Below are 11,875 nucleotides of genomic sequence, written 5' to 3' on the forward strand. Positions count from 1 at the left end.
CTTTTAGAGATTTTTCGTACAATCAGGGGCCATAATCCATGAAATTATGCCCCGATATATGCCGATATCGAAAGGAACCGAGATCTTTGGGAGAAAGACCTATATTTTAAGTTTCGTCAAAATCGAATAAAAATTGTGACCTGTCGAGTGTTCACAAACAAATTATGGACGGACAGGGGCGACGACAATATACGTCCATATGAAAATGTGGGCGTATAAAAAAAGAAAAAAAATTGAAAACTTCAGTCAAATTACTTTATTCTGAACGGAGTTGTAACTGTTGAAAGTTTGGACTAGAAATAGGCATCAATTGTGTCCGCACCGTCTACGAGAATTGTCGATCGTTTAATTGACTGACGATAACTCCACCCACATATTCTCGATTATCAAGTACATTTTCAATGGCTATGGTACCCTCGCTTGGCAGGCCTTTCATCGGAAGTCTCCGGTAGTGGCGTCATTGACTAACGGTAACGTTAGCTTCGTCGGTCATTTATTGACTTAATTTTAAATGGACGACTGTTTAAATCCAAGCTGTATTCAAGCCACCGAAGGGTCTACAGAGTTGATTTTGGGCTTGTCATGTAAATAAAGGTCTAATTAATAATTTCTAGAACATCTGAAGCCTAAATAAAGACTTGCAATAAGAAGATTTAGATCTTGCATAATGTATGTTTAATGACGCCAAATTTTTAAAATGTATATGGCCGATTCGGTTCGCATAATAACCACTCCTAGGCACCTGGTGCTGTAACTAAGCTTATTTTTCTGAAGCTCAATTTGTTTAACAGATTTGTAGATTATACCACAGGATACATTTTGGATATATCTGATTTGTATAACGAAATTAAAAAATATTTCAGATAACAAAAATATATTTCGTATAAAAAACAACATATTGTTATCGACCCAATTTCCTGCACATCATAATGAAATATTCCACCAAAACCTCTATAAATTCAGCAATACTCAATAATGATACGCCGATCATTAAACCCATAGTTCCACCAATATCAGACATAAACGAGATTTTCTGAAAACAGGAAGAATAATAAAAAGAAAATTCAATAACAGTCTATAACTTAAATAAAATAAAATGGGGTTTAACGTCCTACTTTTCTGGAGCGACTACGCAATGAAAACGGGTGTAATCCATACAGTGTGCTATAAGGAAAATTTTGTCAGGACAGGTTTGCTACTACCTGCACTTATTTCGAATTCCAAACGTCAAGGCTCCTTTTACGCCGTGCAAATGACTTTCTGATCTCCTCGCAGTCAAGTCTTTCATAAATAGTTAGATGGTCACAGTCACATATAAAATTTCTTCGTCTTCACAGGAATTATACGTGAGCTATCATTACTCTCTACTTAGTCGGTAACAATAAATTTCCTTATTTAGTTCATTTTCGGAATCTTTAAATCGTTGATAAGTAAGGTTAGCCTTAGCAACGATCTGTGTTAAAATCATATTCGGATTGTGTTAAACTAGTAAGAAAGGTGGCTACCAGTATTGTCATTTAAACCTAGAACCACCAAATCATATTGAGATTGGTTAGAAACGACCCAATCGTATATAGAATCACTCTTCAAATAACCTCAATATGTTTTGTTATCTTGTGGGTTTAGTAATTGCCGTTAAAGGCCAGCATGTTATGTGTACTTACGTCGTAAAATGGTTTCTCCTCTACATTTTGGTAATTCAGTGTTTCGTAAAATATAAAGATTTTTGCGAAAGAAGATCTGAAAGGGTAATTTTACACTTTCAATACCTTTCATAAAAATGATGAATTGATATGGTCAAAAATAGGAACGAAATGAAATGGGGTAACGTCCTACCGATCTGCTCCGCCATACAGTGTGCTATTAGGGAAATTATGCCCGGACAGCGGCGCTAAAGCTTACTCTTATATCGAATTCCAACTGTCAAGGGATGTTTTATGTGCACACCACGGGACCTCGATTTTTCGTACCATCCTGCACCACTGACAAGGGGAAACTCCCTCGGAAAATGCCGCTGAACTTTCTATAGACTATCAAGCTAGCGTCTTACACGACAGTTAAGACGGACAGTTTTGTTTTTTTTGTCAGTTCTAGAATAAACTGAGCGCTTTCCAAATATTTCAAATCCCATTTATACATTTATTTGCGATTTGCGAATAGTGTAAAAATATACCGCCCGAACATCCCGGTTTCTGGTCCAAACGTAGGGACGGGTGTTGTGCAAAAGGCATGGTATGCGTTCTAGAGCATTTGAAGTAAACTACGAAAATTATGCATGTATATCTTGTTACGATTGTATCACCCTATAAAACTTTTAACTGGGATCAAATTCGAGGTGCCCCTGATGTTTATTAAGTAGAAGTTTCAAATTTACCTGCGTTCACTCGTGTTGGAATTATTGGTGTATTTACATTTTGGACTATTTTTATTTCTACTACAAACTTGTTTTTCTAATTTTTTCTGAAATAGAATAAGCAAATATATTTATATACTTGACTGCATAATCTAAAGGATTTACGATATGAGACGCGTGTCGAGACAATGTCACCGCATGTAGATGGCCATAAGACACAGGAAGAATGACCTGACTCCATCTGTGTATGCAATTTCGTCGCTGAGATTTTGGAAGTGTAAAGAAAAAACATGTACACGATTCGACATTTGTGGTGAACAATGTTGGTATCTTGTATCGTCATGTCACACATTTGTTGAACTGTGTAAAGAGGCCTTTGGTATTATCATACTCACCAACAGATGGTTTGATGGCCACATCCTTGATGTTACTCGCTTTTCAAAAGTCTTCCTTCTGCAAGAAACATACACATTGGAAATATTTTAACTTTTGAAATGATAAATTTGAAAGAAATAACATTTTTTGAAAATATATAATTATTATTGTTTAATATAACTGGTTTTCCCGTTTTGTGTTAGGTTTATTAATGTAGGTTCCTCCGACATTATATACAAACGTCAGTGAAAATCAATCTGTTATTACTATCCAGTTGAATAGGTTTTCCCATGAGTATTCCGTCTAGATTTGGGAACCACGGTGGATCGGTGAGAAAGGCGCTGGCTCATTAAACAGGAAGTCATGGGATCGGCAAAGAAAGTTTCTCGGAAATTTTTACCGTGATGTTCCTATGTCACTAGTACAGAATATAGAATGCTTGACAATAGACAGTGTTTAGTTGTACGGATGGGTGAAAATCCAAGGTCCCGTATACACATTGGCTGAACGGAAAAAAACTCCTGGCATTTGACAGTCTAGTACCACTGTCCGAACAAACTTCCCGCGTGCCCGTCAACATTAGCTTAGATGGTGCAAAACAGTAGGACGTTAAACCCCATTTCATTTCCATTCTGATTTATGATGTATGACAGACATGTTATAATATTGAAATCAATATTACTTGCAGGGATTGAAGCACCCACATTCTTCAACCATTGTTAGGTGACGGGCAAAATGGTTTTCCATCCAATCTTCACATACCCATTCTGAAAATTTGAATATTATTTATGAACATTAAAATCATATTCCTGGTGTACATTAAAATCATATTCCGTATGAATATTAAAATCATATTCCTTATGGACATTAAAATCATAATTAAAACCCGTGTCAAGTTAGGGGGTGGGGCTTGAATGAGTTACGTGCAGGCACGCCCAAAACCACGAGAAGGCATTTCTATGTCCCATTAACAACTCGGAAAGCTTCAGTCTATGGTTAATAACATTTAGACGTCCATGCTGATAAATGAACCCAAAAGAACTTGGCATCTGCTGAAAAGGATGTTCCAACTGATTTGTAAGGAGAGAACTGTAAACCATTAGTGACTTGCAAAGTTTACTATACCCCCAATCGGTTCCCTTGCGATATTCCAATCCGCGGTCCAGCGGAGCCTACTAAACGCTACTTGAGCGCCGTCACAAAATCTGCCCAGCCCCGAGACTGTCCCACCAAGCCAATGTACTCAATGATTGGATTATCCACTCAACTGTGACGACGACAGAATCCGTGTCTTGTTTTTAGATAATAGTCTAGCTCTATAGCAGCAGCCGGATAACAGCCACAATTTACTTGAGTAGCATTGGATAAACAAAGTAATCTACACGACTGAAAAACAAAATATTAAAAAAATGATTTTATAGAAGATAATTATCCACGGCTTATGGAGATATTCAATGAAACACGGGTGTTAATCTCACAATGCGTTGAAACATATTCTATATCAAAATATCCCTTATGATTTAGAGATACGACATCAGAACCAGCTGTTTAAAACAACATAACATGCACACTGATCCGCAGTGAATATTTGCTAGGCCGCTACAATCACTGATAAGGATGACAGCGATGCGGCTTAATGAGCCAGAAATATTAACTTTTTTCCTGCGACAAATTAAATTCTAAAACATTTTTTTTATGTATTGGAAAAATAAATAAAGGCGTTTGACGTATTTGTAGGTAAAAATTATTTCCTATTTAGTGTAAATGGGTATTAAAATGACTAAAATGCAGCATTTTCTCCGAAGCAGTAACGTCTTATGTAAACAATGCACGCGCCATTCAGCCAATGATTGACGCCGCGTGCTGTAACAGCACGTGTTAAGACAGTCATCTTTGACAGAGATATATCACTAGACTCGTAATTCTCTACTCGTAATTCTCTGTGAAACAGATTGCATAACATGATGCATGTTAGTCATGGTGGCTGTTTGGTATCATGTTGTGATGTCGGGTTGTCGTGATGTCGGGTTAAAATGTGGTGATATCTGGTTGTCGGCTTATTAAGGTCGACATCACGACTAATCAGTGTTATTTTAAACATATAAAAAAACAATCGCTATTTTTTGTATTTTTATACCGTCTTCTATCAGTCCGTCGGTTCTTTAACAGTTGGCCTGTGAACACAATAGACGCTACAATTCTTGGCAGATTTTCTTCAAATATGGTTTGAATGACTGGAGTCATGAGAGGATGTACCCTATTAATATTCAGCGTTCCGCGATCTTCGTTCTGGAGTTACCCCACACTTCAATGTTTATTTACATAATTAAATGAACCCTGACCAAAAGTGATAAAAAGAATAAGATGAAAAATATACAGATGAAAAATATACAATGTGAAAGGTAATTCCCTCACTCATATTTTGCGCAATGAATCACTTTCTTTGGTATGATTTGTTTATAAAATGTGTTTTTTTACCGTAGTGGCTAGCCATTTTTAGAATATTCTAAAATGCCCGCCTTGAAATGTCTTGATTCGCAGATTTAATAATAAATACGTAGTGGGTACTTCAGTCACATAATATTATAGGCCACATTTTTAAAAATGCATATGATCTACGGAATTCAACAGGATTTTTAATCATTCCTTACATATTCTCCTCGTCTTATAAAATCCCCAATGAAATAATACTATTGCTTTATTAAACAGTCTCTTTATGTTTAAGACTCCACAATAAGGGCTATCATGTAATTCCGTCACGGTGGAATCCATGCTTATCTGAAAACCATGAAGGCGTGTTAAAGACTACAGTTTTAAATATTTTTTTTAAAAATTTGGTTTTAAGCATTAGGACTTTGAAAGGATTAACCCTACTGATTTTCAAATTTGACATGAAGCACTGCGATCGGCGAGAATGAACCCTGTTGCATTTCAGCATTCTATGACTTTCTATTCCAGAGTTATTTTATGTGGCCTGAAAAGCTTGTGAGCACGATAGATGTTAGATTTCTTAAAGGCATAACAGATCCTTATCAAATTTGGTCAAAATCCTAGTTTCATTTCGGATAGACTGCTCTAAATGGCTATATCATTATCAAGACATAGCTGCCGTGTGGGCGTTTTTCCACGTTTTGTGTGGCTATCTTTGTTATTGCTAACTTTGGTGTCTGCTTAGGCACAGTCTAATAACAAGGGTTTGTATATTTACCTCTTCGGTGTAGCTCATTTTATATTTTTCACTAAATTCAACACCATCAGTACAATCTCCATACCAACCACCCATACGTGTTATATTTACCTACAGTAATTATAGAAAATCATTGACAACAAAAGATACGACATGTGACGTGGTCAGTCTGAAAGTAGAATGTGTTTTTTGTGGTTGAGCGCGTGATTTTAAGATGGATATACCTCTATTTGCTAGCAAAATGAAATGAAATGGGGTTTAACGTCCTACTGTTCTGCTCCTATGCTGGGCTAATGAAGACGGGCATACGCCATACAGTGTGCTATGAGGGAAATTTTTGCCCGGGCAGCGGCACTATCGCCTACTCTTATATCGAATTCCAACTGTCAAGGGATCTTTTACGTGCATTCTAATGTATACACTCCCTATTGGCCAGCAGCCTATAATTTTGTTCACAATCTACTGGAGGAACCGATCTATAAATTCTTCAAGTAAAATCTACTCTACAATACCCAAATGACTGGTCATACCACTGTCTTGTTATGACTTTTAAAAACACTTACAAGTTTTAGGCCGATACTGGTCTCTTCACCACCGGAGATAGACATCCCTTCTACATTAGGTAGTGCTATGGTACCATTTTCATGTATAATAACTTGTATTCCATAACCTTGGTTATATTCTTCGATATATTCTTCAATCTCTAAATTTAAAACTAATTCCAGCCCTGTGAAGTAACATATTATGTGATTCACATTTATCTAAATTACCAGTAAGCAGGCCTTGCTTTTTTTTTATCAACATGGACATGAATCGAGACATTCAAATGGCGATAAAATTTCAAAAAGTAACTAAATAATACCATTCGTCCAAAGTTATATTTCCTGTGAAAGACCAGTCCCAGATTTTTCAGGGTATTCGCCGAGTTTACAAAAAAGCAGGGCCTCTTTGATTCAGGGAAAAAGTGTTGAATCTGATCAGGCTGGCGCATATTATTTCCTCAAGTTTAGTGACATGAGATAACGAGATTCGAGTACAAAAATATAGAGAGAAACAGTTATTAGACACTTGCCTTTTTCTGGACCACTGCCAGTCACTTTGTCTGTTCCATTTTGTGGTAACCAAGTAAAACAATTTCCATATTCAGATGATAGTGATGTTTTGAAGGAGCTTCAAATATTGAAATATGTAAGTGTTAAAAAAAATGATCTAAACAGAAATGTTGACTTTCAGTTATTTAAAATGCATAAATAAATCTATAAAGCCAGGAGAAATTGTCTACAATAACCCATAATAATACTTGTCTTATATTATATGCGCATCTAGATTCAAATATTTAATTCAAATGTATTAAAGAGATTACATGTACAAGCTAGAATAAATTTTAATTTTAGTTTCCAGCAATGACTTTATGAAATATATCCAGTGCATGCATTGATATTGTTGAGAAATTAAATTGTCCACTAGTTACTTTGAGGTGCAGGATTTACCACGAATGGAACAGCTCAGTATAAAATCATTTTTCTGGTGACCCAAGTTGTATATATCTTGACTGTAAAATAAACAAGACGCAATATACATACACTGCGAATGCAATAATCTTGTTTGTGCTGATGAAATGAAAGTGATTATTAACTCAAGACTTATAATGTCCAAGGCTCAATGCTTTCGGCATTATTAGGCCCAGTATCCATTTGATGGCGATTGGACGAATGACAAGACCCTGGAACGGGGATTAAGAAAACCCGTGTCAACATCATGAGTGTAACAACAAAGCATGTAGGCCTACATATATGGAAAACAGATACTTGTGTATTTAAGGCGAATAAATGCCATTCAAAGATTATCAACAATCTAGCGCAAATTGAAATATAGCAAAGGATGATTGTATAGGACGACACTATTCACATCGACCTTAATTACTTCCGAATCCCCGTTTCATTCAAGCTATTGGGGTGAATAGATGTAGAATGGTAGAGAAAATCCGGTGGAACCGGTGATATAGGTTTTATGGTATGCCTATTATCAGAAATAAATATTGGACAATCAACTTACAGATCCATCTCTAATATATCATCTCTGATACGTCTTCTATTTTCAAACATAGTCTCTAAAACAGCATTCTCGGCCATATTTACAAATTCCTGGCACTCAGTATCTTCTTCAGGGCATTCTACATGATCGCTCTGTAGGTTTACAGACTCTTCTATATCACCAACCAGTCTACAGAACTGAAATTTCAAAACTGATATTTCAGAGAATGAACATTTCACGAACAGTCAAGTTTAATATTTATTAATACCAATTAATTATGTGTATGGTAATATAAATGTGATAACTTACGAGTCGCACTAATGTTTTCGGGTAAAATGAAAACAGACATACGCTGACTGGGCTGGAATGAAATTTTGTCCCGACATCGGTGGTACGACCCACTCTTATTTCGAATTCCAATTGTCAATGGTTCTTTTACGAGTACGCCAATGTGTACATGGGGGCCTTGGTTTTTTTTTATCGCGCTATCCAAACGACTAGACACTTCCCCGTCTAGCCCTTCTTCCTGCACCACTAACAAGGGGAAACCACCCCGGAAAATCCAGAGGAACTTGATCGAAAAATAAGGGGAGAGAACCCAGGCCCACTCGCAAGGTTGTCTTAACAGCATTATAGGCCCCGAGCAAAGTAGTGTACTAGGGATCATACCTACAAACCATTCACAGGAATGTAAATGGGCGAGCTCACCAAACAATATCTTTAATATGATATTATTCGAACTTGATTACTTTCTAATTCTTGCAGGGCGTGATATCTACGCTTAAATCTTTTGTCCTTCTTGGTTTCACATTTTTCTCTCATAAATTTGCCGAAAATAGCATACCTTACTTCGTTCAGTCATGGACATATTCAATCTTTGCTGTAACTGACATGGTGTATCCTTAAGACGAGATCTTTTGATAGGGTTTTCATTACACACAGTTACAGCAGGTAATGGTAAAGCGCTGGAATAAAATGAATGAATGAAAGAATCAAATGGGGGGGGGGGGGGTAGACGTCCTACTGTTCAGCACGAACTGGCTTAATAAAGACGGGCGTACGACATTTACGGTATGCTATGAGGGAAATGTTTTTCGTCCCTCCGAAAGACTAGACGCTTCAACGGGAGCACGTTTTCGTACCCCCCCCCCAGCCCGGGCCCGCACCACTGACAAGGGGAATGAAGGCTGGAAAGCCCAGAGGAATCAAGGCAGGAACACCCATGAAAAACATCATGAAGGACCACGGGACCTCCAGGTTAGTGGGTCAACGCCCTATACTTATTGGAATAACTTGATGGAGTTGTATTCGTCAAGACTTTATGAAGGAACCAAATCGGAACACAATGAAGGACCCCGAAAGTTAATGGTTAATGGATCAACGACTTATACTTATTGGAAGAATTTGTTTCCTTAGATGGGACAGAATAGTCGATTTACTTGACAGAGTTGTATTCGTCAAGACATTAAAAGTTGAACGTTTTAAAGCGAGAATTTCATATTTTCTAAGAAAGTCAAAACATAATTATTTCTATGTCTTTTGCTCAATAGGTTGTCAGCTCTATACGATGATAGGTATCATTCTCCCACTTATAAATCCTTGACCACGGAAATAATAACACAATTACCTCCCTTGTTTTTCTATTCCCCCCGTGGAAAAGCTATCTTCAAACGTTTGAATTTGAAGTTGAAAATGATATTTTTGACAATTTCTCAACTGGCAATAGTGAATTATAGGATTAATAGGATTATTCTTTAACAAGGTAGGACTGTTTATAGATACCATCTATTTTAAGGCTTTATTTTAATACATTTTAAAAATATAACTTAAAAATGTGAAATTGCAACTTTAAATAACATTCCTTTTCCCATGTCATCTGGATTACCGATTATGTCTTTATATTAATGTGTACCATTGAATGTTGCGAACTAATAATTGCTCAAAATGAAATGGGGTTTAACGTCCCTTTCTCTCATAAGTTAAAACGATTTATTGTTTAAGTTATCTATATATTTAATAATAAACGACGAGCTAATCTCGTATAATATAGTGTTACCTGTAACCAAGCGTGGTGTCTGTTTTTACTGGATATTTAAAATAATGTCTAAACAATCCCATCATCATAATTGACATATAGCAGAACGTCACCGTGAAAAATAGCATCCACATAAGTTTAAGGTACCACCGTGGGGTAAAATAAACTTTAGATATGCCAGAAAACGTCGTAGTTTCCATGAGATATGTAAAAAATCTCTTTTTTTCTTCTAGTGGTAGCGGCGGTGGCTCGCCATCGTGAGTTCTTTTTGTGAAATATCTTTCTTTGAAAGGACTCCCTGTGCCCACAAGTTGTTGATTGGATGTCTGGTAGTTGAACCCATGTTGTTGATTAGATGTTTGACAGATGTACCCATGTTGTTGATTAGATGCCTGAAAGATGAAACATAGAGTGGGAAAGGGGATTGGGGTTTAACATCCACTCGACACAGACTAGGTCATTTCGGGATTAACATATATTATAATATAGTCTTTAGCAGTGTGTGCGCGCGCGCGTGTGTGTGTGTGTGGGGGGGGGGGGGCATCCACAGGACTAAGAATAATAATCTTATTGCACGATTTTGTATTGATGTCAGAAATTTTGATTCATAGTGTAAGCGTTAGATCACTTGACTAGCCTACCCCCGGTGGCTCAGTGGGTAAGACGCTAGCTAGCTGCTCTGTAATAAGCAGTAATTGCATTCCATAGAATTGTGACCTGTATATTATAGCCTGGAGGTCTCGGGTTCGCTTCTCGGGGTTTTTTTTCAGAGAGATGTCCTCTTGTCAGTGGTGCTGGACAGAGGACCTAACAATGGCAGCTGTCTAATCGTTCGGATGGGACAAAAAATCCTAGGTCCGTATACATATTGATGTGCACGTAAAAGAACCATTGACAGAATTCGATATAAGAGTATGCAAAATATACTTGATCAACAAGGGATAAAACAAAAAACACCAACAAAATTAGGTTTAACGTGTTGTCAATTAACAAGTAGCGTAATTAAAAGTCTTAGACCGTCGTAGCTGTATTCGAGGCTCTATTACCCATGGATCAACAACAAGGCTACGCTCGCAAAAGATCATTCACGTTGGATGATATATTTAATGATAAAATAGATAACATACCTGGTAGAAATGATCGTAAGGACCGACCTTTTCATTCATTCTACTTTATCACTGTTGATCGTATAGAGAGACTACACACCAAACGTGAGTCGTCTTTATGTTGTGTCAACCCCTGAAGTGAACTCGTATCACATTTTTAACATGGAAGATTGAAGGAAATGGTTTTGTGTGACCGTTCAGGTTAATCGTCGATTTAACACCCGGGTGAAATATTTCTCCAAGAGTTAAAATGCAAGGAAGGACTTTGCCAGGACATCGAAATTAAGCCGCATCTCGTCCATAAATTGTTAATTAAGACCACTCGCTGAACGCAGGAGTTTATATAGTAAGCGGGTAGAATCATTAGAATATATTTTGGTAGCAATTTTTTTTTATACCACACGGAGAAGTGGGGCGCTATTGTAGTGATTTGATGAATATGTGGTCTACAAAAAGGTTAGAATTGATTGATTTAAATAATTCTTGGAGGAATCTGATTTTCGTAGATAGTGAAACACTTCTCTCTAGAATACAGTTTATTCACACAGAAGTATCAATGAAAATGAAGGTGAAAATGTAGATGAAAATGAAGATGATAACGAAAAGACTGAAAATATACAAAAGAATATTTACAATAGAATACCAAATAAATAAATAATCGATTCTTAATTCTTAAATTAATAATTACTATCAAATTAAAACATAGAAATAGTTCATATATATATTAGATAGTGTGCAACATTTGGGGCAAATCAGCTGAGCCATCGTAAGTAAGTAAGTAAATT

The 11,875-nt window shown here is 36.7% G+C and overlaps 1 protein-coding gene across 1 annotated transcript; it reads right to left on the reverse strand.

Moving 5' to 3' along the window:
* Nucleotides 1–241: 241 nt before the first annotated feature.
* On the reverse strand, nucleotides 242–11,672 carry LOC126817597 (amiloride-sensitive sodium channel subunit alpha). The gene is made up of 14 exons (XM_050544667.2): nucleotides 11,112–11,672; nucleotides 10,006–10,376; nucleotides 8,794–8,914; nucleotides 7,971–8,146; nucleotides 7,387–7,467; nucleotides 6,988–7,085; nucleotides 6,479–6,642; nucleotides 5,937–6,026; nucleotides 3,997–4,114; nucleotides 3,411–3,495; nucleotides 2,749–2,806; nucleotides 2,375–2,460; nucleotides 1,665–1,740; nucleotides 242–1,033 (listed from the first exon to the last, which is right to left on the reverse strand). The coding sequence occupies exons 1-14, from the start codon at nucleotides 11,148–11,150 to the stop codon at nucleotides 902–904; spliced, it is 1,695 nt and encodes a 564-aa protein (XP_050400624.2). The 5' UTR covers nucleotides 11,151–11,672; the 3' UTR covers nucleotides 242–901.
* Between the last annotated feature and the right edge of the window lie 203 nt (nucleotides 11,673–11,875).

The sequence above is a fragment of the Patella vulgata genome, chromosome 4 (genome assembly GCF_932274485.2).
Source record: "Patella vulgata chromosome 4, xgPatVulg1.2, whole genome shotgun sequence".
NCBI classification, from domain to species: Eukaryota; Metazoa; Mollusca; class Gastropoda; family Patellidae; genus Patella; species Patella vulgata.

Excerpts from the sequence above, each read along its gene's own strand:
- LOC126817597 (XM_050544667.2), bottom strand. The coding sequence starts at position 11,150 with ATGAATGAAAAGGTCGGTCCTTACGATCATTTCTACCAG. Across the intron at positions 3,496-3,996 it reads CGGATTCTGTCGTCGTCACA|AATGGGTATGTGAAGATTGG; the intron begins GTTGAGTGGATA and ends TCAAATTTTCAG. Across the intron at positions 1,034-1,664 it reads AGGAGAAACCATTTTACGAC|AAAATCTCGTTTATGTCTGA; the intron begins GTAAGTACACAT and ends TCCTGTTTTCAG.